At 42.0% G+C, this 25,454-nt stretch overlaps 1 protein-coding gene across 1 annotated transcript; it reads left to right on the top strand.

Annotated features, from left to right (window-relative positions):
• The first annotated feature begins 554 nt into the window (after positions 1-554).
• Positions 555-24,391, top strand: KIF24 (kinesin family member 24). Its single transcript, XM_029086133.1, has 13 exons — positions 555-1,168; positions 4,451-4,640; positions 6,529-6,626; positions 8,780-8,995; positions 10,522-10,609; positions 12,574-12,695; positions 14,327-14,432; positions 16,474-16,545; positions 17,299-17,408; positions 18,308-20,370; positions 20,416-20,731; positions 21,892-21,985; positions 24,251-24,391. The coding sequence occupies exons 1-13, from the start codon at positions 555-557 to the stop codon at positions 24,389-24,391; spliced, it is 4,230 nt and encodes a 1,409-aa protein (XP_028941966.1).
• The last annotated feature ends 1,063 nt before the right edge of the window (positions 24,392-25,454 follow it).

Raw genomic sequence — 25,454 nt, 5'->3', positions numbered from 1 at the left:
ACGACACACAAGAGAAAGTTACACAACAAAACTACACCTCTGCTGTAGTTCATCTAAAATCAATAGTCTTAATTATTCAGCTTGAGATGAGGACAAATGCAATTTCTTCTCCTTTGGGATAGCTGAACCACATTAGACCACATGCCCTGATATTGAGTGTCTAAAATTAGGCATTTTACATTCTGTAGCTTGAGGACAGGGTTTCAGTAGCTGTGGCATTCATCAAGTAGACATCAGGCGTGTGTGTAGGAACTCTGCAGCAGTAAGTAACACTGCATTGTGCATTTCTTACACATTATTGTGTACTGTCTGTAATTTAAAAATACAGTTTCATAGATGAAATACTTGTTTCGTGTTTATTGTTGTTATTGCTATAGTCTGTAGTGTTTGTCAGTCTAGTGTATTGTAAAGTTGGAGTTTAACAAGCTTCTAGTTTAACTGCAGGTAGTGGCATCAGGAAACGCAGTTTCTTCCTTAGTAACTTTGTCAGATGGGATGTTTCATATGCTTCTAATGTTTACTTTATTTGATTTCTTGTAGACTGTAGCTTGAAGATGGCATCGTGCCTTTATGAATGCCTTTGTGAGGCAGAACTTGAAAAATACTATCCCCATTTTGCTGCCTTTGGTCTTCAGAAGATTGATGAGCTCGCCAAAGTTTCCATGAAAGATTATACCAAACTAGGGGTCCATGACATGAATGACCGCAAACGACTCTTTCAGCTTATTAGAATAATCAAAATTATGCAAGAGGAAGACGTTGCAGACTTAAGCAAGCAAGATTTTCAACCGAGTGGCCTTTTCATTCAGCCTCAAGTGACCAGATCAGGTCCTCGCAGACAGCTGCGTTTTGAGTCCTTCTTTGAAGAAAACGACGGAACAGTTAAAGACTCTGAATCTGAATCATATGGTTCATCTGATTTCAGTGCCAATGAAGAGAAGAACAGTGTAGGGGAAATGTTGGGACACATTCAACCAGATGATTCAGAGCTGATCAGGTTAACTAGAAGAGACCTAAGTACTCCTGGAATATGTACAAAAAAGGACTTGAGCTGTCCAACAGTTTCTGATGATATTGGTCCTCTCCTGGGGGATTCTGAAGCTCCTATCATACAAAGAATAACTCATATTTCAGGGTATAATTATGGACTACCTCATTCCTGTATCAGGTAATAATCATTTGTCTTTATTTGCTAAATTTCATGTTAGTCATAATTCTTTCTTCATTATGGAGGAGAATCTGACTTCATCACCTCCAAATAAGCAACCCTAACACTACAGAGCAATGCAAAATCTTATAGAGAAGAGAGATATTAATAAGCACTTGCAACTTCCCAAGTCTGGTAGAAGGAATCATCTGAATTTCACCAGCTGCTACTCACCAAGGTTGTCTAACAATAGTCTTTATTGTCTTTCAGGACATAAGACTTGGTTTTCTTGGTGGTTTGGCCAATTTTTCTTTCTCTTTTTCTTTCCGTGAGACTATCTTGCAAAACATTATTTTTCCAAAATATGGCATCGTCTTTTGATAAGTTTGTCAGGTTTTTTCCCAGTAAAAAGGACACTCACTGTGATGGCTGTATTTGTTTATAAAGCAATTTCTGAACTGGAGCTTTACCAAGAAACAGAATTAAAGTAACTGGGATGGGATACAGACGTGGTGGTGAGACGGGTGCCTTGCAGCTGCTCCCCAAGCACATGATCTGTAACTTTCACACTTTTTCCAGTGATTGGTAGCAGAGGGTCTGTGGTTATCTGGAACCACTGGTAAATCTACCCTGGCAACATTTTTAAAGCACAAAATATTTCTTGCTTGATTCAGCAACAGAACACATACTACCAGCATCAAGCTCATTGCAATGCAGTTGTGGCAGATTCATTTTAAAATGCAGTGAAGAGAGGTAGCTGTATGTGGTTGGGGCTTGGTCTGGGAAGGCTGTGGGAAAAGATTTGGTATATGGGAGGATCCATAGAGTTGGGCTGTCAGTTACAACTCCCGTTGAACATGCATGTAGCCTGGAGGGATAGATGCTGTTGTCACATGGTAAAAGTACTAAGGTGACATAGAGTTAGAGCGCTTAACCTATGAAATGCAAGACACAGGTTCATAACTCCCCTTTGCTGGAAAAAATCATTCCCACCTTGCAGAGAAGTGCACTAACATCCTATGTATATATTGGTGTCTTAGTGCGTTCTCTGTCTCCTCTAGAGGTTGAGCCAAGGTGCAAATAAAAAGGCAGGATTCATAGTGCTGGCAAGTGAAAAATGATAAAATAGAACCTCATGGCTCAGCTAGGGGAGTTCACGACTTTCAATCCTCCAACAGAGCCTTGTTCTCCATTGTTCTCACTTTCTCTCCTTCTTCTTCTCTTTTTTTATTTAAGGGTGTTGTGCTGTGGCTGGCATTATGGTTCATCTTGTGGGCTGTCTGCATCTTCCTCCTCCTGACATGCCCGAGTTTCTCTTTCTTCTGTTTTGACCACAGAGTACATGATGTGCATTCCAGGCTTGGGCCAGTCTGCTGACACTTGGGTTTGGGATTCCCGTTTTGCAAGTGCCTAAATCCTTCACTGGATCCATCCATTCCCATGTCATCTTGTGATTTGACCACTGTGAAGGCTAATCTAGTCTCATCTCTGAGAAGCATTGAAAAACACAGGCATAATTTCAGGTGGCAGAAAGATAAAAAGCTCTTTTAATATGCTTAGTATTTTGCACTTGCCCACAGCAAATGGCTTGATGTTGACAGTAGCAGACAGCGGATAGTGATTCTTCTGACCTACTGTCTGATCAGGTTTTTAATGACCTGTGTCAAGATTTTTGTTTTTTCTAGTAATAAAAAAATATATTTTGTTATAAAATGCGATTTCTATTTAAGAAAGGTTAATAGCAAATCTAAACTTCAGGTTCAGCATATAGAAATAAAATGCATTCTGTTCAGATACAAAATATATTCAATTAAATATGCCTCTATACTAGAAAGAATTTATGCCTTTTCTCTCATAAACAGGGCATCCAAGTCTTCAGTTTTTCCTTTCTCCAAATCTTGCAGTCAGTCCTTCCCCCTTCAGGATCTTAGAGCACAAGCAGCTCTTTTTGTAGGTCACCAAATCCAACCTCTGACATGAGAATTAAAACTTCAGAGCCTCTGATCATTTGCTGGACAACATTTGGTGTCCAGTGATATCCATAAGCTCACACTAGCTTATGAAGCATCTTATTTCAAGTATCATTTCCTTTTTTTTTTTTTTTTTTCAGGGGAAAGAATTTTCCATCTAAACACGGGGCCTGATCCTGGTCTGCAGGGGAAAGCTGTACTAAAATTAAAGGGGCTCCAGTTACAAGGAAAGATTACTTGTGTGTGGTCTTCAAAGACCACATCTTGAGATTTAGATCTGCATGTTGTATGCTTCTGGGGAACCAGGCAGCGCAACAGCAGTGATACTACAAGCTTGTAGTTGAATCAGATATTGAGTGACTTGTGGGTTTGGTTTTTATTAGATATGTTAGTTTCCATTAGTACATGTTAGTTTCACTTGCTACATTAAGACATTTTGGAAGGGCAAGTTGGGGCTTGATTAATTTTATTTTTTTTTCCCTCAAAAATTGGCATTGAAGTCCAAGCTGAAGATCATTATTGGTTTGACTGAAGACAACCTGAAAAAGGGAGAGGCAGAATGAATACGTTTTGGTTGAATTCAAGCATATTCTGTATGCTGCATCACAAAATGCTTTACGCAGCAGGTTAATCAATGAAACACAAAGTGATCTCATGTTTCTGAGGTGTCTGGAAGGGAACTAAAGTAGACTTGCCAAAACACAAGAGCACAACTTTGCTTGTGGTCTGAAACCACATAACCTTTTATGAAAAAAGACTGAAGAGGAGACAGTGATGAGATCAATATTTCAGATTTTCTTTGAGCTGGATAGGAACATGGTGCTACTGTCTTGTTTCCCAGTTTGAGTAATTTACTTGTAACCTGTTTGACAGCCTATTAAAGAAGAATGGAAGTCAGTATAAGAAGAAAAGCAATTAAATACTATACCCTCTCCTCTTCAAAATCTGTTGATACTTTTGGCTGTACATTATTAAGTGACTAATTGTGACTGCAAATAATTTCAGCAAGATTAATTTTTATTAAGTTAATTTGCATATTATGCCAGCTTCAGTCACGTTTGTGGACAACTGAAAATATGCCAGTCCAGCAACAAGTTCAGGAATACAGCTGTATAAATGCAACTATTCTTTTAACAGAAGTCCACAAAAGGCATCAGTCTATTTAGGCAAAAACACCAGAAATTTAACTGTACAACAATGAGACACGTTTTGAGGGTTTGTTTATAAGCCATTAAAGACAGAAACATTTATCTGATAAAGCTAACAAATTTATGCATAGTCTAGATTCTGCAGTAACCCGATTTTAAAATGGAAACCTATGCTGCTGTTGTAGATCCAACACTTCTGCGAAGGAGACTCCATGGACAGAGAGTGAAAAAATCAGAGTGTGTGTCCGAAAACGTCCTCTGGGCCTGAGAGAGGAGCGACGCGGGGAAGTTAATATCATCACAGTGAAAGACAAAGAAACCCTACTTCTTCATGAGAAGAAGGAGGCAGTTGACCTCACCCAATACATTTTACAGGTAATACACTCCACTTGAATGTTGTGTTTGTGGGCCAGTCACTTCCATGGACGGGATAAAGCAAATTGTGCTTGGAATTTTCATGAGGGGGAAACAGAAAAGGCCTGTCTGCATTTCTTGCACTGAAATAGGTGGTGGGCTCTTCTGTGAGCTCAGCATAACTGTATTTGAATTGCTTCTGACTTATACCAGCCTGTGGCAGAAAACCTGAGCCCAGAATTTTAATCCTCAGAAGCATGTCTCTTGCAGCTTTCTTTGCACGTGGCAAATTAAAACTCTCTGCTACGTGCCATTGCTGCAGGAGAAATGCCTGCTGCAGAGCCTCCTGATAGCTTTCCAGGGCACTTCAGTGAGGAGTTCCCTTTTTGCTATTTCAGCACTGTAGGTCTGTTTCAATGACTCACATCCACTCTCATCCCCTCCTTTGTTCTCAAATGCTCTTGAAAATTAGGTTCCCTTTTGGTCTTTGTTTCTTAATCCCAAATAACTTGTGCTGTCATAGTTCAAATTCTCACTTTTGAGTGACAGCACCAGGAACAGAACTGTTTTCTAGAGAGCAACAAGCCATTCTAACTCTACTGAGAGTTATTTTTACAGTCTGGGTCCTAGGAACAACTGTTTGGAGTATCCAGTAAAAATTCAGTTTGCAGCTTTCTCTCTCTCCCAGTTCATATACCACCTTTTACAGTGCAACACGTGCAGCAGCTCCACCCCACTCCCTCCATCTGACTAGCTATATTTGGCATTTATGCAGTGCTTATCACCTTCGTATCTCAGTGCTGAAATAACCACTAATTTTGTTGTGTCAGTACAGACAAACTAAATCTTGCCATCAATCAATATAGTCCAAACAAGAGTATACCGTGGCAAAGGCTGTGTCTGTTCTATCAGACCCAGGAGAACTTCTCTGCTTCCAAGTCTGTCTGCTCACCCTACCTCCATCTCTGGTTCCTTCAGAAAGGACAGCAAGGGGTACAGGGCAAGTAGGGGATGGTGAGTGGGACATATTGCAGCTCCACAGCTGGGGGGACCCAAACTGTGGGCCCATCACAGAGCACATCTTCCCTCTGAGCTGAGTGTAGCTGCTGAGACTCCCTGGTCTCCACTCTGCCTGTGCACTTGTGTGATTTGCTTGTGCATCGTTGAAATGATTCTCAGTCCTGGACATCTACCACCTTAATCGACAGTGCAGTGAATTTATTAGAGTGCAGTGTCAGACACCAGTTCATGGAGGCTCTTTTGAAAATACTACGTTTGTGACTGTTCCTACAAACATTATTCTTAACCTACAAAGAGCTTATAATGAACTCTGTTGCAGAGTTTCCAGAGACCCTGCTGCTTTGGGTCAGATCTGGAGTGCGGGAAGTTTTGGATTTCCTTGCCCACTTCTGAGATAATACAAACCAGCTTTGTTTAGGACTAGCTTCTGTTTCCTCTGGCACAAAAAGTTGTTAAGTCTGCAGAACAGAGGCAATAATCACAACTGAGGACTAATTCTGAGAGGGTCAAGAGCTGACTGAGTTCTTTTTACTGTTATAGTCTTACTGTACATCTGTAGGCTGATTCATTTCAAGAATAGGTGTTCTTTAATTAGCCTTTTTTTTTAAATCTTGTCAGAAGGCTGTGGTATGTTCTGCTTCAGAATGATGAAAAACTAAGGTGTCTTTGCTTGCCTTTATTTTTTTTTCCTACCTTCAGTCTCTTCATTATTCGTAACAATGTGTTCCTGCATACATCATGCTGCATGGTAAATGTTCTAGATCACTTTGTCCATGATCCAAAGCCATATGAAGTCACTGGGAAGATTTCTGTTACTTTACCTTTGAAGGGGGGTAAAGGTGAAGTGAAACATAATCATTTTCATGTAAAGATCATATTTATTTTTCAGCATGTTTTTTATTTTGATGAAGTCTTTGGAGAGTCATGTACCAATCAGGATGTGTATATGAAGACAGCTCATCCTCTCATTCAGCATATTTTTAACGGGTATGGCATCAGTGTTTATACTTGTTATTTTTTGCTTTGTTGCTTTCCAATTTCATATACTGCTTTAATTTTCCTTTACACTTTTCATCTTTTGAAAAACACATTCATTTCACCTTTACCACATACCTTTCCCCTTTTAGAATGATTGCAATTTTGACATAAATTTGACATAAAATAAATCAGGGAAAACTTTCTTCACATTTGGTGAGAAATCTAAATTGCAGAGGAAGTTAAAATTGGATCTCAGCTGCAACAAACACACACTGTGGCCAGCCTAGAATGAAAAAATGTGTGCCAGGACTTCTGAAGTCTGATCTCCACTCTAACAAAGGATTCTGTGTATAGCACACTCATCTGTAGAGGAATAATGTTACCTCTTTAATGAGACTGCTGTGAGATAACTTTGCATGTATTTGTACAGCTCACAGGGCAATAGAAATTTTTAATAACGTAGTGATTTATTTTTATTTTATTGATTTCTATTTGCTTAGAGGTTTAATCATAACTACATAACTTCCTGATTAATGGGAAACTGATGGTGGCTCTACCCGAGTGATCTTATTTTCTTGCAAAGTAACAAGCTTGGATATAATTACATTTTTGAGTCTTTGAAGGAACTGGTTTTGTATCCTTGCTGGAAATTAACAAAATGGAGCATTCTCTTACTGAAAATCTCCAAGTACCATCAGCAGAGACAGAGAGTATCATGCTCTAGAGAAAAGGAAAGTGAAAAAGAAGAATGATGCTTGTAGCTTGCTGTGAAATAATCACTAAAGGCACAATGCACATTGCAGCTGATCTAGTAATGCCACTGGAAGAGTTGCCACTGTTTTTTCTCAGCTTTCCCTAACTCTTCTGTCCTTCCTGCTGCAACCCCTTCCCTGACATCAGTCCAGTCTGACACCATGGTGAGCTAAATCTACAACCTAAACTGGCAAGAAATTGTTCACTGTGTTTACTGCAACCCTAGAGTTTTACCCATTTCTCTGTCAGCCTACTGAGACAGCTAAAAAGTCTTTTTTCTTTTTTTTTAAGGTAGGGGGGAATAAATTATTTGTTCTGTTTTTCTTTTTTTGTAGGGGGGAATAAATTATTTGTTCTGTTTTTTGTCTGATTCAGTTCCCCAGATCTGTTCACACCATACTTGTGTGTTCAGTGCTTGTATAAGAGCAAGGATGGGGAAGGAGAAGCAGGCACTCAGTAACCTCAACTTAGATGCACTTGAGGGGCAGTGGAGCTGCATCCTGAGACCTCTTTGGCATTTTGTGTGCGTTGCCATGATAATCTTAAGGTGATAAGATGACAAAGCTGGAGCAATCTGGAATAAGGCAAGAGTGTGGTTTCACTAGCTGGAGTGAGTGAACCAACAGCCCTCTGCTACTGAAAGGGAACAATCCTCTTACCCCCCACTAGACACATTCCTATAGGTTACATGAAACTGGTCTGGGCATATTTTGTGATCCTCTGTGATGTACTTTAAGTCACTGAAACAGCAGAAAATTAGCTTGCAAAAAAGTGGGAAGCTTTGTGTTCATTCAGTGAAGTAAAGACAAACAAACATCAGAGCCAGCACAGGGAGAGGTGGGTCAGTGGGGTAGGTCACACAGCTGGGAGCAGAAAAAAAGAAGAGCAAGACCTTCCCCTAGGCAACAACAGCTCTTCAGATTGACTTAGCTGCATGCAGGACTGCAGCCAGAGACAAAAGAACCTCACTCAGTAAATTACAGTGCTGGGTTGTTAATTTTCATCAAGTACAACGTGTGTTAATACAGAACCTGACTTGTGGCTGTTTTGCATCTCATGTCACAGTCATTTTTCTCTGTGATTCATAGTCAGTAGGATTCCTGTTCATAATCCTATGATACTTGTGCAGCATCTAAACAGCTGGAAGAGTAATAATGAATTCTTAGTTTCCTTAAATGCATTTTTGTCATCTGGAAGCGAGGAAGAGAGCCAGCACTCTGTGACACACCACATCTCCATAGGACATGCTTGGGAATCACAGTTCAGTGTTTTGCAGTTTCTCACGTGGGACAGCTAACCAACCCTCACTGCTAAGAGTCCACTACACATATCTATCAACATTGCAGAATCTGTTTTAATAGATATGAATAAATCAGAGGTGACACTAAAAATATAGGTTATCTTTGCAGAGGCAATGCAACCTGCTTTGCATATGGGCAGACTGGTGCTGGCAAGACTTACACTATGATAGGTACTCACCGGAACCCAGGACTCTACGCCTTGGCTGCCAAGGACATCTTTAGACACCTGGAAGCATCACAATCAAGGAAAGATCTCCTGGTTTTGATCAGTTTTTATGAGATCTACTGTGGACAGCTTTATGACCTGCTAAATGGAAGGAAGAGGTATTTAAATAAAAATTTATGTTTTACTATAAACCTGTGGTTATGTATCAGTTCCTGTTTATAAATCGGTTACTGTTTCATGCAATTTAACATATTGTCATTTATAGTATGTGTTATTTATTTAATTAGGGTTGTTACTAAGAGCTACTTAGAGAGGAAGGCAGAATCTGACATGAAATACTGTGGTATTGATAGGGGCCCCCGGTTTTTACTACTTTAGAGAGGGAAATAAATAAGAATAAAGACCTATGTTTGAGATATGGGCTCATGCTGTTTTGCTTACACTATAATAATATAACAGCTGAACATCCACAGGTAGAGAAAGAACCTTCTTTTGGCCAGAAGTTCTTATGCCAACCATTGTGGAGTCCCTGTCTTTCCCTGCTCAAACATAACCTCTGGCTGCCCCTCCTGCTGTGCCAGTGGGGCTCTGGCTCTTGCCACTCTAGTCTCTGAAGATCCCATTGATCTCCCACTTGTCATGCTTGACACTGCAGAATCTGCTCACCTTCTCCCTGAGCACCTTTACCCAGCAGCTCAGTGACTCAACTGGAGCAAGCCTCTGCAGGTGATGCTGCCATCACCCTCAGTAGTAGCCCCCTCAGCCCCAGACTCATTTGGATGGATGTATTCTCCTACAGGAGCTCTATCTGGAATGCAAATGGGAACAACTGAGTACATACTTGGTATAAAAAAAATCACTGTGGTCTGAAATGTCTAAATAAAATAAGAGTGAGTAAACCTCACAGCAGTGAAATCTTTGCAGAGTGATCTTGAAGGAACATTACCTGTCAGCTGGAGGCCTTTAGCAGCCTTGATAGCACTATCTTTAGAGCACACTGGAGGGATTGAGGGAGGCTTTCTGCCTGGGGAAGTGAGCATCTGTTCACAAAAAAAGCACCTATTTCTGTGCATGTGTGTTCCCTTTCTCAAAAACAGTCTTTAAGGAGCAGGTAGTGTAACCTACTATTTAAGGAGCCACTTTACTAAGGAGAAAAAGAGTGTCCTTACACTTAGATATCTTGCATGTCATTGAAGGAGATTAAACTTCCTCCCACGTGCATCATGTCTGTATTCTTCCTGTATACTGTAACGCTTCTGTGTGATTCATTACAGAGGTGCTCTGGAATCTGACTCTGTGGCTATGGGAGCTGCTTTAAAATCCTGTGCAAAAATTTTGAGAACTTGAACAGAGCATAACTTAGAGTCTGAAATTCCTAGAGAAGCCTCAGATGTAGTTGAAAAAGAGACAGGAACTCTAAAATGTAAACATGATAATTTACTTCCTTGCTTTATTATATTCTTGAGCTAGCAGAAATGCATTGCTAATGTCTCTTTCACAGTGAAATGTCAGTGGCACATATTATAAATGAAATAACTATTCAGCTCTGAAAATAAGTGAATGCCAGTGGTGACTCCCCAGTCAGTAGCCCTGATTGCTTTTTCACAGAGTCTTAGTACTGAAATGTGTTTTCATTGTGGCTATTTGAGACTTGGTAAATTTTTCTGCACTGTTTCATTTTCAGGCTTTTTGCAAGAGAAGATAGCAAGCATGTGGTTCAAATAGTTGGACTGCGGGAGGTTCAGGTGGACTCTGTAGATCTACTGCTGGAGGTAACCTCTATGTTTGCCATTTTTTGTTTTCTGCAGCCTGATTTGTGAGATATGTAATTTGCAGAGATTGTTATTTTTGAGTAGTACCTGTGTATGTTCCTGTTTAAAGTTCAGAATTGGCAATCCCAGCAGCCACTGAGGAGCACTATTAAAAGTGCCTTTATTCAGTAAGCTTCTTTGGACACTGTGACTTGTGTTAGTGACGTGCAAGCTGTTGATGTACAGCTGTCGCTTCTGGTGCCACTCCTTATGGAAAGATCTTTGCCAAGAAACAGAATGCTGTCACTATTCCAGAACTTAAATAGTGTCCAGCAAGGGACTCTGAAACCTGGATAAGTATTTTCTCCAAGAGTGATTTCTTTGGCTTCTATGAACTTAAATTTTCTGTACTAAAGATAAGTGAATGTGGGACAAAATATCTAAATTTGAAAATTAATAGAACTAGAAATTAGAAAATATTTAAGATCAAGGTATTGATCTGAATCAGGATTAAGGCACTGCTTAGATAATGGTGGGTGATGACAGCCAAGTAAAATTAGGATCTTGAAACGGTAGCTGACAATCAGCACAAGCAAGGCTTCAGTTTTCCTCCCTGCCTGGCTGAGCCCTAAAAGGGCACTGGCAGATTTTCTGCATTGTCCTGCAGCAAGCAAGCTGGTTCAATCTGCTTTCTATTTAGCCTGACTTTGCACAGTTTAATTCCTTTCTCAGTATGGAATTGTAAATTACAAGTGCCTGATAGTGTAATCAACTCATTAAAATTGGCATGGTGTTGCCCACTTAGATCCCATTTAATTTTGTTCTTCATCTTCCCATTAACTCCAAGCTTCGGGACATGCTGGGGATGTTTCTGCAAATTAGAGTGTAAATTTGCTGTATGGTTGATTAACACATGCCTCTATATTATCACATTCCACACAAAGAAGAGCTGTCAAATGACTTTATTCTCACAAGTTATCTTGGGGGGTGTGGGGGAGAGGGAAAGGTATATTGTCCACAGGCCTTTTGAACACAGAAATGTCACTGGCTTGATTTGGAGCTTCTGAATAGTGTGCAACAGATATGTGTGAAGAGTCTTGAATGCATCCCTAGTCATTCACTATTCATTGATGTTGGCTTTGATTCAGAAATTATCTGCAGTTATCACTAATATAACGCTTGGGAGCTGCTGGTTAAGAACTGGCCACTGAAAGGCATGAATAGTGCACATCCATCAACTGGAACTTACTGATTTTGCTAGATAATATCTTAATTTGTTCTTACAATCAGAAACAAAATTAATGACTGTTTTATGAATGCCCTGCTGCAGTTGCTGGTAGACTTTCTGCAATAGTCCTTCAAAGTTTGCAAAAGAGAATTATCCAGATTTCTGTCTTGAAGGAGCCTTTTCCTCCTGCCTTGCCTCTCTTCCTTGTTTTCTTATTTTATCATTGTATTGAGTATAATTGTTCTTTTAACTTTGTTCTTTACTCTGGCATAATTTCTTTTAGTTATGGAAATGGAGAAAGGTTTTGTCACTTTGTATTTTGCGTGTAACTTTCTGGATGACAATACCCATCTATTACATGAGAAAATGAAATTTTAAGAGAATACAACAATAGTCAATCCCATGAGTCTCTTAGGTTATATCTGCTGTCTTCCATTCTCTCATTTCTGCCATACTTTCCTTTTTAATTTTATAGTTTGGATATTGCAAATCTGGGTGAACATGCATTGCAACAACTCCTTACCTGCAGTATGTTCTCTAAGCTCTGTAGTGTCACTGCAAGCAACTCCATATGCAAAGTTCTGAAAGAAACATTGGAAGGGATCCAGTCTAACTTAACATCTGTCTTGCACCAAATTTTAAGGCTGTAAATGAATCATTCCTCCTCATGTTACCTCATTTTGTGGAGACAAGATCCCTTTCTGAGAGATTGTTTTTATTTACATTTTGCTTGGATTTTGTCCCCCTTATTTTGCAGGTGATTTTGAAGGGGGGGAAGGAACGTAGCACGGGAGCTACTGGAGTCAACTCGGATTCCTCACGATCTCATGCCATCATCCAAATCCAAATTAAAGACACAGCCAACAGGACATGTGGAAGGTAAGACTACAAGCAGGAGTGCTCAGGGCTGATGAGAAAGTTGAGCCCAGGGACATCCAGGAGGCAAACAAAGAGGAGGTGTTGAGTTAGTGGGCAGCTGTGAGTTAAATCAGAAGATAGGGTTCAAAGGGACTTTGAGAAGTTTCACAGTCCTTTCTCTGTTCCCAGGGAGACCACTGAAGCCACATCTGTGAGACCTTTGTCAAACTTGTTTGAAAAACTTCCAGTGAAGGAGTTTGGCAATCAAATCCATCCCTTGATCTCCAATGTTAGAAAGCTTTTCCTGTCTGGCATTAATCTGGCTAAAGGCAGATGTCTGCAATGGACATATCCACATGTGAGCTTGTCATCTTTGAAGTGAGGAGAAAGAAGTAGTCATTTCTAGGATCCAGCTCATGCCATTGTGCAGAGTCACCTAAATTAGGTCAGATGGATTTGCCCCTCAAAGCACCTCTGTCCTGTAATTGACTACAAAGGGTGCCTGGGATGACTAGCTCAGGTGGAGATGGTTCCAGTAGAGATGTTTGCCTTTGCTCAGAGGAATCGTAGTGCCTCACCTAAACCTGCCTGATCATTTGAGAGTGTGACTCTGATGCTATCTGCTGCAGACAAAAAGAGCAGTTCACTTCCTCTTGTAGCAGCCATTTTATGTATTTGGAGACTGTAATTATGCCTCTTCTCAGTCATCTTTTCTCCAGACTAAACAACCTCAAGAAATAGGTCTGAGAAAAAAGGTCTAGGTATCTATGTTACTGCTGAGTGTCAAAAAACCATGCTGACACACCCTTCCAGCAACTGCCATGCAGTCTTGCTTCCCAGGATCTTATTTCAAATAAAAAGCAAAATGGAAGAGCCACAAATAGTGGAGAGAGGAAAAGTCAGAACAGGCAGGCTTAGAAATAGAAGTACATGTGGTTATGTAGGTGTGGCACTTTGTTCCTGAAAGTGAGGTGGAGCTGGAGTGGGGAAAGGATCCTAAGATAAGTCTGTAAGAGAAGTCAGGGCTGTTCCAGAAAAAGAAGAAGGGCAAAGATAAAGATACAGTGCAACAGCCAGTACAGCAGCTGGTATCCAGAGCTAGGGAATGTGAGAGGCAGTAATCACAGAATCACAGACTGGTCTGGGTTGGAAGGGACCTTAAACTCATCCAGTTCCAACCCCCCTGCCATCAGCAGGGACACCTTCCACTAGACCAGGTTGCTCAAAGCCTCATCCAGCCTGGTAATGGAGCTTCGTGGAAGGAAGGGAAAAGGAACACTGGAAACTCAGTGTATTAGTTACTACACTGGAAATTTCTGTTCATATTGCCCTGAATTCCCATTTAACGGGGCAGTTGTCTGTTTTACCTGAAAAGAGAATAAAAAAAAATTGCAATTTCTTTAACTGTGTTCTTAGGAAGCTACAAGCATAGTGATTGTCTGGAGAGATTAATGTGCGGCACTTTAAACAGTTTATCCATTAAACTGTGGAGCACTCCCATCACACACAACTATACTTTGCATTATGATTATGTTAGTGCCAGTATACTCTGACACTGTTGCTGCTGCTATGCTTATTTTGGTGCCTCAGATATTCCCAGTGGATATTTCTTTAAAAAACTGCTAAGATAAATGCAACTTTGTTTTTTCTAGGATATCATTCATTGACTTGGCTGGCAGTGAAAGGGCAGCTGATGCCAGAGACTCAGATCGACAAACAAAAATGGAAGGAGCAGAAATAAACCAAAGTCTTTTAGCAGTAAGCTACTAGCATGTCTGGGGAAGGTTTTGTATGTAATTATTAGCATGTGTTTTAGGATAAAAAAGGGCCACTGAATAATATATGTATCTATTCCATGGAGGGGAAAAAATAACCGAAGTACTAAATGTGTCCAGTTTAATTTGTCTCATGCCTGAAAGACAGTTTAAGAGGGGAAAAAAAATTGTGATGAAAAGAAAGTATTTTTAATCCATTCTTACAGCCACCCAAGTAAACACAGCATGGAGATTTTTAGGAATAGTGTAATAAGCATCTTACATTTTACATGGAAAATTTTGTCCCCTTTATTTCCAGAGAATATTGGCTTGGGATTGGCATATTTGTTTCATAAAAGCACATCTGTTCCTGCTGCTTATCTTCACCACTTGAACTCAGACTTCTCTTTCAGATCAGGAGGAGAGGACTCAAATACTCAAGAGCATAGAAACTAGCAGTTCGTGTGCGGGGAGAAAGGAGCAGGAACAAATGCACTCTTAATGCAAACTGGTTTTTGTGGATGTACACAGTTAGATAAAGAGGGACAAGGAGCAGAGAAATGTCTTCTAAGATAAAGCATCTGAGATAAAGTGCCTCTAAGTATAAATTGTGCAGAAGACTTTGCACCTCCTTTAACTCAAATGGACAAAGCTCACTGATGAGTGAGGGCTTCTCTAGGTGAGACTGAAGGTGATATGCAGTCAGGGAGTACAAGTCAACAGTGCAGAGGTTCCTGCACACAACTGTACCCCTTAATGTGCTGTAAATAGGAGGTGCCTTGCTCTGCATTGAGAATACAGAATGTTCTTTGCACAGAGGCTTTCCCACTGTGGGATATTAGCATTCATTCTGGGAGACAGCACGTAAAGTGAATGTGTTTGTCTGCTTAATGCTTTCTTGAATACTTGCTGCTGAATAACTGAGTGGCATGGGGAGTCAGGACCTGGAGAGAAAGGATTCCTGAGAAGTAAGGTTTAATGTAAGCTCATGGAACTCTTTTAAAAGGAACTTTAAAGTCATTGTGTGTGTATTTTTGATATTGTGTGAAGCTGAGTAAATACCTAGACACTCTACAAGAAGTGACTGAATTAACTGTAAAAGGCATCTTTGCTAAGTCTGTGTTATCTGCAGCCTGTAAAACCTATCTCTGCCCTCAATGATCATAACACTCTCTTCAGACCTTAAAACACATGAAGTTTGAAGTTTGCTGCTGGTTTGAATATTCATGTTGATTTCAAGTAGAAGATATTCAGCTACTGCAATTATGAGAAGCAGAATAAAAAATTAGAATAGTTTGATCTCTTACTTGTTGGAGGTGTGATTTTTAATAAAATACAGTGAAAGTGAGAAATACATGTCATTTTAAGTGGGTGTATGTAGAATGTAGAAAGGCTTTAAAAGTAGAAAGGCTGCTTCATGCTAGTATCACCATGACAATACTATAATCTGCTCATTTTTCATTTAATTTTTGCTCTAAATGACTTGTCTCGTGGTTATACAGTCTATTCCTGACAGTTTTAGAGACCATCCAGGCTTGATATGGAGTGTGACGCTATTCTGCTTATTCCAGTGAAAACACAGCAAAACAGTGCACATCTTTGAGTTTTAACATATTTTCCCAAGGCTAGTAATAAATCAAGGGATGTTTCTTCAAGACTTACAGGTTACCTCTGTTTGTGGTTATCAACACCAAGATGATCTGATGCATTGTGTGAAAGGCGTGGGTATAGCTAGCTGCTCACGTTCTCTTAGTTTTAATGGGAATTCCATAGCTGTATCTCCACTCCCTGGGGAGTCTGTTGCTTCACTCAGCCCTGTGGAGAAGGACTTGGGGGCACTAGGGGGATGAAAAGCTGGACATGAGCCAGCCATGTGGCTTGCAGCCTAGAAGACCAACTGTATCATAGTAGGAGTCAAGGGCGCATGAGGAAAAGAGTAAATTCATAGGTTAAGTTTGATGCAATTCAGTTCCTTGCCAGTATGTGATTGATATGGTTTCCCCCCCCTCTGTGTTTTTGTTTGTTTGTTTGTTTTCTTTTGGTAGCTAAAGGAATGCATCCGGGCGTTGGATCAGGAACACGCACACACTCCTTTCCGGCAAAGCAAATTAACTCAGGTAAAATGAGCAGAAAGGCAACAGTAGAGATTTCCCTGAGAAGGGTAAAATAGAAAATAAAAAAAACCCCAAACTATACCATGATTCAATAACTGCTATTAAATTATTGAAGGAATGAGAAATGCATAACTTTTCCCAACATTTAATTAATTTTAAAGATAGACACAGAATTAAGGCCAACTGCCTGTTTCCACAGTCAGTCCTCAGGACTGGCATGGTAAAAACCAAATAAAACAAATACTAAACCAAAAAAACCCACCACAAACACCACCTTCCAGACTCATTCAGTTACCATCCATCTCCACCCAGTCTGCAACCAGTCTTGCATCTTCTGTGCAGTGACAGTCATGGGAGATTTCATCAACGTTTCTTCACTCCAGTTGTAACATATGCTTTATCCCTCAAAACATATGGGCACCCTTGTGCCACCTGGTGCAAGGGCTTGTTCAAAGCCCCAGTTAACACTTGTATTTGTATTAAATTGTAAACAAAGAATTGCCAGACAAATTGAGACAAGAGGACTACATATTGAAAAAAGAGACAGCAACTGTGCATCACCTGACTCGTGTTAAACTGCCTCTGTACACATTGCTAATTTACAGGAGATGTGAGGTAACTTAGCCTAACTTTTCATAAGTTCTGAGCTAACTAAATCACTTCCCCTCATATTTTGTGGTAAATAAGAGCAAGCACATGTTTAAAAATAAATATACAAAGTGCTAAGAATCTTATTTTTTTTCCTTCCAACCCTAGGTGCTAAAGGATTCTTTCATTGGCAATTCCAAGACGTGCATGATAGCCAACGTGTCCCCTAGCCACATAGCTACAGAGCACACCCTGAACACTTTACGATACGCTGACAGGTGGGTGATGAAAGAAAAAAAGTAATGTATGATATTTGTGATTACATTTTATTTTGGTTACATTGGAAATGTTGTTTGAGGCAGGAAAGGCAATTTTCACAATGCAAATAAAATCCTTACCCGTTCAAACTCTTGTATTTAGTCTTAAAATTCTCTGGGTCTTGTAAATCCTCTCTTAGGACAGCTTTTGGTGATGAAAATATCACTGTGCTCCCTGTAACTGCAGGATTACCACCCTCAGCAATCAAAAGTTTTGTTTTAGTTTTGCATTGTAGTTCTGCCTAGAATGTGTGCAAGTCCTTCACCCTCCCTCCTGCACAGGAGCAGGTAAATTACAGGCTGTGCAGCGCTGGGGTTAAGAGGACAAGAGATGCTTAAGAGGAAGAGGAGTAAAGGAAACAGTTGAGGGGACAGGGTGATGCCAGTTAAGCAGCTCTTCACAGCTGCAGTGATGAGCCTGATCCAGGAGCACTGTTGCCCTGTACACATATCACCTGAGCTCTTTTGCCCCACCACAACTACTCCAAAAGCCCTAGTTTGTGTCTTGTGGAACTCTATGATGAGCTATGGTGAGTACTAGCTTGTCTTGAGCTGACACTGTGCCATGCTGCATTATGAAGTGTGGAAATGCAACCCCCTTACACTGAAACAGAGGCCATCTTCACTCATTTGACCTGTTACACACTGCTCAAGGAAGCACTTCACAACACTCCTATGGGCCTTTGCAGAAGTTTGAGCATTTTGGCAGAGGGGTTTTGATGTCTGCATGGATCACTGACAGTTAAAACAGAAATCATTACATTAAATTCAGTGTTTAACCTTTTTAAACCTAGTTTATCCTGAAGACACTGTTATCTGTCTCAAAGCATGACACCTTCTAAAGCCAATCTCATTTACAGGGTCAAAGAGCTGAAGAAAGGGATTAAATGTTCTACCCCTGTCACAAACAGGCGTCGGACAGCAGGAAACGTATCTCCAAAACGTGCTCAAAACTCTCCTTCTTTGCCACCTGGGGAAAAGAGCTCTCCAAAGAAAGTGAAGCTAGGCCTCCAGCATCCCTCAAATGCTACCAAAGCAAAGGCATGTCCTGCAGCACTGCAGCCACCCAGTGTCCCTTTTACCTCTACCCCAAGGGGAATCAACAAAGGACATGCCTACAAAGGAAATCCCAGCTCACCGTGGTTCCACCACACTAGCCCAGTTAAGGGAGTCCTACGGATAGCACATCCCCTGAAGAAGAAAACTGATGATCTATCCCCCCTCTCTGAAAAGAACCCCACTGCAAAGGATTTCATCATCAAAAATAGTGCCACGGCAGAAACAAAAGAGAGTGGCCAGAGAGACAAGTATATGCAAGACAGACCACCTGTCCAGTGTCTGAAAGTACAGACAGTGCAACCTGTGCAGAAACAGCTTGTTTCTAGAGATGATTTTTCCTTTGGAGATGGAAATCTGTCTTCTGACAGCAGACAGGAATGGGGAAACACCTTTGCTAAACAATGTGTTGAATCCTGGACAAATCTGCCTCCATTTCAGAAGGAAAGGGAAGAGCATTTACGCCTTTATCACCAGCAGTTTCAGCAGCCGCCTATTCTACAGCAAAAATTGAACTATCAGCCTCTTGAGAGGTTTTTAATGCAATACAAGCCCCAGGAGATTCAAGTGAAGCAGGAGCTGAGCCTTCCTCCCACAGAAGTACAGAGCAAAGAGGGGATGCAGCTGGAAGATCTGGATGACAGTGATTTCAGTGAAGATTCTTTCTCACCTGTCTGTAGTCAAAAGAATGAGAAAAGAAGTAACACCAACAAATGCAGTCAACATTCATTTTTCCTTCATCAAAGAGAACAAGGAACTGAGGAAGAGAAAAAAGGCCAAAAGCAACAGGATTTATTTTTTAAATATGCAGTACCCATGCAAGAACATGAACTAGGTGACAGCTGGGAGTGCAGTGAGAGCCCAAAGACAGAAGAAGCCATTAAAAATGCAGTCTGCAGCAGAACGCCATCAGACTGGAGTTATGACCTAACTATTGAGTCCTCTCCAAGCAATACTGCAGAAAAACCTTACTGCCTGCAGGAAGATCCTGATTGTAACTGGAAAAATGGCAAAGATTTCCTACCTGATCACAAACAGTACAAGTCCAAACACAGATCCCTTGTTTACTCCAGTGAAGCCACCTTAACTCCAGAAAAGGATGCTTCAAACTCATATGTTTCTCCTGTAATGAAATCAGGAACTCCAGAGATCGACCTCCAGCATGAAGAGACGGAAGAATGCACTTTGGATACACAGGCTGCCCTTGCAGGAGATGTAAAATGGAAAGCTCATAAAAATGGAGGTAACCATTGTGGATCTTCCAGTTGTTCCTCAGAATTCACCCCTGAGCTAACGGCTCCTCTCACGGTATCCCTTCTTGACTATGAGGAAACAACTGATAAAGTGTCTTCTAACCAAGAGAAGTCCCCCCATATGAAGCAGATGTTGGACAAGAACATACAGAGCTCCCAGAACAGGACAGAGGAAGAGGGCTGGCAGTGCACAAGGAGCAGAGCTCTGACGGACAGCATGCTGGAACTGGGGGAGCAAATGCGTCGTAGTGGGAGACACTGCGCCCTGCTGCGCTCCCCGCAAACCCGGGACAGGGGGCTCTCACCTGCCTGCTGTGACCTGAAGGTGTGCTGCTGCCTTCTGGGCACTGGATCATCAAAGCCAGGAGTCAGTCACGCTTTATTTGTTGGATGTGACCTGACAGAAACAGCCACAGCCGAATCCACAGACTCCCCAGGAGAAAGAGAGGCTGACTCGTGCCTCAATAATTCAACCTACAAAGAATACTCAAGTGGCAGACAGTGTGGTGCTGATATTAAAGATAATACCAGTAATTCAGGAAAATCTAACTCAAATCAAGGACCCAGTGTTGAGCCCATGGCTCAGGAAATAAATGCTGATATACTGGAACAAAGCTATTTCTCAGGTGCATCGTGCTTTCTGAGTGTGGGGCATACAGATTACACGGGCCAGTCCCCCTCTCAAGGAAGCAGCCTGCTGTTGCAGCCCAAGTCAGGACTGAGAAGTGAGGACTTCAGTCATTCTGAAGACCCAGCCAAGTCATCATTCAGCAATGAGGAAATAGAATTGCTAAAAAACAAGTTAATTCAAAGTGTTTTTACACAAGAGACTTTTGCTGCAGATTCGGGATTTGCAACCAAAGATAATAAGCCACTAGCAAACGCAAAGAGCCCCTCAGGCATGTCCAGCAGCAGCTCTCCAAGTGCTACACCTCAGATGGGAAAATGGGAGAGGGAAGCCCTAGAAAAGGCACAGTAAGTCTTGCTCATCACTCAAGTCTGTCATTAACCTTAGAAATTGCCTTTATTTGTCTATCATACTCGTATGTACTTTTAAAACTGATGGGAAATCAACCTATGAAATAATTATTTAATAAGATTAATGATAATTTATCGTAATTATCTTATATGATTTCTTGTTAATTAGTGATATTTTAAAATCTCACAGGAAGCCAATTATTCTGTTAGAGCTTCCTGGAATAACACTAGAGGAATTACTATTATAATACGTGTAGATGTGGTGTTTAGGGACGTGGTTTAGTGGTGGACTTGGCAGTGCCGGGTTAATGGTTGAACTTGATGATCTTAAAGGTCTTTTCCAACCTAAACGGTTCTACGATTCTAATACAAACTGCAGTTCCCAGTAACTAATTGGCTTCCTATAAACTGTAAATATCCAAACCTTCCCTCAAGAATCAGGTGATAGCTATTTCAATGCTATGGAAAGAAAAACAGCTGGAGTGGCTGGGCAGTTCTGAAGGTGTGGATGTAAAACTGCCAAGTACTGTGAGCTGCCACAGTGAGCTCCCAAGGACCTGACTGCATTCACGTGACTGAAAATACATTGGTGGTCAGAGAAACTTGCTCAGAGGAATGAAGAGCAGCACTGCCTTCCTGCTCTGCCTGTTTTTCACCAAAATAACTTACAGCCTCGTGGCTGTAAGCCATTTCACCAAGGGCTCCCTAATTAGACAGGATTTTTTTTCACAGAATCACAGAATGGTGGGGGTTGCGAGGGACCTCAGGAGATGATCCAGTCCAATCCCCCTGCCAGAGCAGGTTCCCTACAGCAGGTTGCACAGGAAAGGGTCCAGGTGGGTTTTGAACATCTCCAGAGATGGAGACTCCACACCCTCTCTGGGCAGCCTGTCCCAGGGCTCCTCGATTTCCCTATGGTAACCAGCAGTATGCACCTCTGTGCTAACGAGAGGCTGTGGTCATTCCTCTCAGTCATCCAGGTCACCTTTAACCCCAAACCAGTGCAGTCCACTGCACTTCAGGGAGCACTGGTGTGCACTTCCTGAATGCCAGGAACACAGGCCAGCACGGCTTCCTCTGGGACCGTCCTCCTTCCTAAAGGTTTGTTGATGCAGCGCAGAGGCTGTGTAACCAGTGGTCTGTGTTATGTCAATCAGGCAGGCTGTAATTCGGGCCCATCGGCAGCAGCTGGATGAAATGGCATCCTTGTGCTTCAAGGAGGAGTGCCTGATAAATCAGATGTCAGCAACGGTAAGTGTTTCGGACGGGGATTTCTGTGCCCGTTGAACCTAAGTGAATTAATCTGAGGCATTATTAACTTGAATTAGTGATGTGACATTCCTCGTCAGTTCTTCCTCTCATTCTCTGATGCCTCCCTGAGTCCTAGGAGAGGCTGTTCTTTTTCAGTACCTGTTGTGTCTTTGCCAGTCTCCACACTGCCGGGTCCCTGGGGGAGGAGACTGATGGGCCAACTCTGAATCGCTTGTCTCTGATAAAACAGCTTTCTCTTATCTTGTGTCACAACTGTACCAAACAGGCGTCTTTCCAGGTGATGTTTTTCTCCTTGTAGGCTGGAGCAAGTAAGTCAATACCACAGAAACCAGCACACCCCCCAAAGCATGACACTGGGATGTTGCAGTTGGTGGCACAGTGCCACATTGCCTCCTCCTTCTGGGGGTCCCTTGCCTACCACACTGCAGATGTGCCAACCCCTGGCCCTGCTCACTCCAGTGCTCCATCCACGGAGACTTGCACCCTCACAGGCTTTTGTCACAAGAGTGTTTCTCAGCTTACTGTGTTCAGGGATGACACTAGTCGAGGCAAGACGTAAAGACTGGCACCTGCATGGCCCCACTGCTATCCAGGCAGTCCCAGTTCTCTGTTTCTCCTGCATCCAGATAGATGCGTGTCACAGCTGTGTGAGAAGTCTTGTCTCACCCAGGTTATTAACATTTCCCAGTGAGAACCTCCTGCTTTCCCAGTTCCCTCATCTTGTCGATAAAGCCAAGCTCCATTGCTGCATGACACTGTCACACTATTTTAATTCCTGTCTCAGTTCACATCTGAGGTACCATTCAGGGATTCTCGCCTCAGGGATTTCAGGATGGAGCCACCATGCGGCTTATTTGCTGTGATTTCCAGCTGCGTGTGCTGTGTTACCAGGTAACATATAGAGGTTCACAAAGCAGCACAAGAGCCATAAGCTGTATTAATTTTGTGGCAGAGAATGCAGTGATACAAAGCAATCTTTTTTTTCTTATTTCCAAATCTTTTGAGATTGTTCTTCCCAAGTCTGTTGGTCACTGGACACCACCCCTAGCCCCCTGTTTATTTGTCTCTTGCAGCAAGCAATCAATTTCTGGCTAGCAGAATTATGACAAGTTTGCCAGGCCTCCCAGCAGTATGTGAATAACTTATATCCTGTAATGTTATTTCACAGCATGACCTTTCTTTGAGCAATGAACTCAGACTGGACTTCCTGTATCAGTTTCTCTCCTTCCACTTTCACATGGCTGCAACTTCTCCAGCCATGGAACTTTGGCCACAGGAGAGACTCCTGCCAAGAACAGCCACACACTGAACCAAGCACCATTTAAAGTGCCTAAGGAAAAATATGCCACGGCAGCTGGGCTGGTCTTCATTACAGTCCTGATGTCCTGGCAAGACAAGAATACAGTGCACGAGATGATAGCTGGAGTCCTGCCAAACACGCTTTTGAATGATTGATTTAATGTGGTAGCAGTTAAAGTCCCAAGCCCTGAGGATGCTGACACCTCCCAACTTCTTAGACACTGAGCTGTGAACAGCAGTGCCAAACTCTGCTCTCAGCTGTAGAGCAGAGCAAGTTTGAGTGCTGCTTCATTCGTACAAGCCCTACTTAAAAACACTGCCTCCATTTCAGTTTTAGTCACAGTTTCGTATCACTTTCTATCTGTGTGGCAGGTTGCTGTGGAAGGTAGAGTTCTCCCCGGCCAAAGCTATGTACCCTGCTGATAATTCTCGTGTCAGGTCTAGCAGAGCTGTAGCCATGCAAGAGTGGGACTGGCCCTGTGACCTGATGTGAAATAATCCCTTCTGCTATTACCTCTGACCAGTGAGTGGCCCAGCTCACCATTTATTTTCATGACTGCTAGATCCAACATGAGAGGTGTCAGGAACAGAGTTCAGTACATTGTAGAGCTGACCAGCCCCTATACCAAACCCTTGAAAACCTGACTGCTGTGGAAGGGTGATAACAAGTGCTTTATACATTTTTATTTGTATTTAACCATTCTAATAGCTGTAATTTCACCAACAGATAAAACTACCAGAGTTAGTGAACCTCGGTATTTAAGAGGCATTGATCTTTGTCTGTGTGGGTCAGGATTTTAATAAGGAAATGCTGATTTAATCTACTACACTGCAGAATGGAAAAACATGCTTTTATGTACTGCTGCAGTGCACAAAATATGCTGATTTTTCTCAAACCTGGTGCTACTGGTGTTCCCTAAACTTTCCTTTTGCCTTCCTTACCAGGATTTTCAGAATTTCGTGACCAAGCTGGATGAAATCTTGGTACTGAAGTCAAAGTGTATCCAAACGATGCGAGCCCAGCTTCAGGTCTATGTAGCCTCTCCTGGCACTGACACGTCCCTGCACAGGCCTCCACCAGTTTAAACCTTCTTTGCTTGCACAAGAACAGCCAGTGCTTCGCACGCTCGGTGCTGCAGTGTGGGTGGGTAGGGGATAGCTTTTGGTTTGATGTTTGTGATTTGTGTGTATTTTAGGTAAGGATGGAGAGACGTCAGAGTAAATGAGAGATGATTACTTGCCACCACAAGCTTTTGTATTTCCTTAATACCAGTAAGCCACGTTCTTAAGAACAATTCAGCAGCTTTTAAATATCTCACCAAGCAGCAGGCAGTCCTCTCCACAGTATTCACACCAGCTTCTCACATGTTAAAAATCAATTTAAAATTGTGGCATTTCTGTGTTGACAAGAAAACGAGACGGGGAAAGAAAAAACACTTTGAAACCAGAGACAGGTCTGAACAGAAATGCTCAAAAGCCACCCAGAAAAGTGGCAACAGAAGCCAGGAAAGATAAGAGGTGCCACTGTTTGTAAGTACACTAACGTAACTAGACCGTAAGCAAAAGGAAGTCGAGGCAGGACAAGAAGTGCTGTTGCTTTCAGAAGAAGGAAGGCTGTTGTCACGTTTGTTCTTTGCTTGGGAACAACACTCCAGGGCTCCTGAAAGAGGTGGCTTATGTCACGGGTAACGAGTGGTTTGGTAGGGACTTTGTACCAAAGGTTCATCTAGCGTGACAATAGGCATGTGGGTTTCATACTGCTGCTAACAGCTTACCCGCTGCAAACGCTCCTGATCTCTGCCCTGTGGCACAGCTCATCGTCCAGGCTGGCAGAATTTGGTTTTCACATCAAAGGAGGGTCTGGTTAGAGGCAGTGGGATTTCAGAAGCTACTACCAGTGGTGTTAATGTACATGAAGCTGGTATTTGAATCAAGAATTATCCAGAATGATCAGCTGGAGGCCTGCAAAAGCTCTGCTGCTGCATGCATCGTATCTGAACCACCACCAAGTCCACTTGCTGGAGCCACAGGTGACCTTGAAACATGCTCAGCTGACAGCGTGCTGTGCAAGTGCTCCCACTCCAAAATTAGGGCTGTCGCAGCACATTTGGCCATCTCAGTGTCTCCTCAGTAATGCCTGTAGTAGCTC

Source organism: Antrostomus carolinensis, unplaced genomic scaffold (assembly GCF_000700745.2).
Source record: "Antrostomus carolinensis isolate BGI_N321 unplaced genomic scaffold, ASM70074v2 scaffold20897, whole genome shotgun sequence".
Taxonomy (NCBI): domain Eukaryota; kingdom Metazoa; phylum Chordata; class Aves; order Caprimulgiformes; family Caprimulgidae; genus Antrostomus; species Antrostomus carolinensis.
Note: the sequence above shows the minus strand (reverse complement) of the source record. Positions and strands in the feature narration are given on the sequence as shown.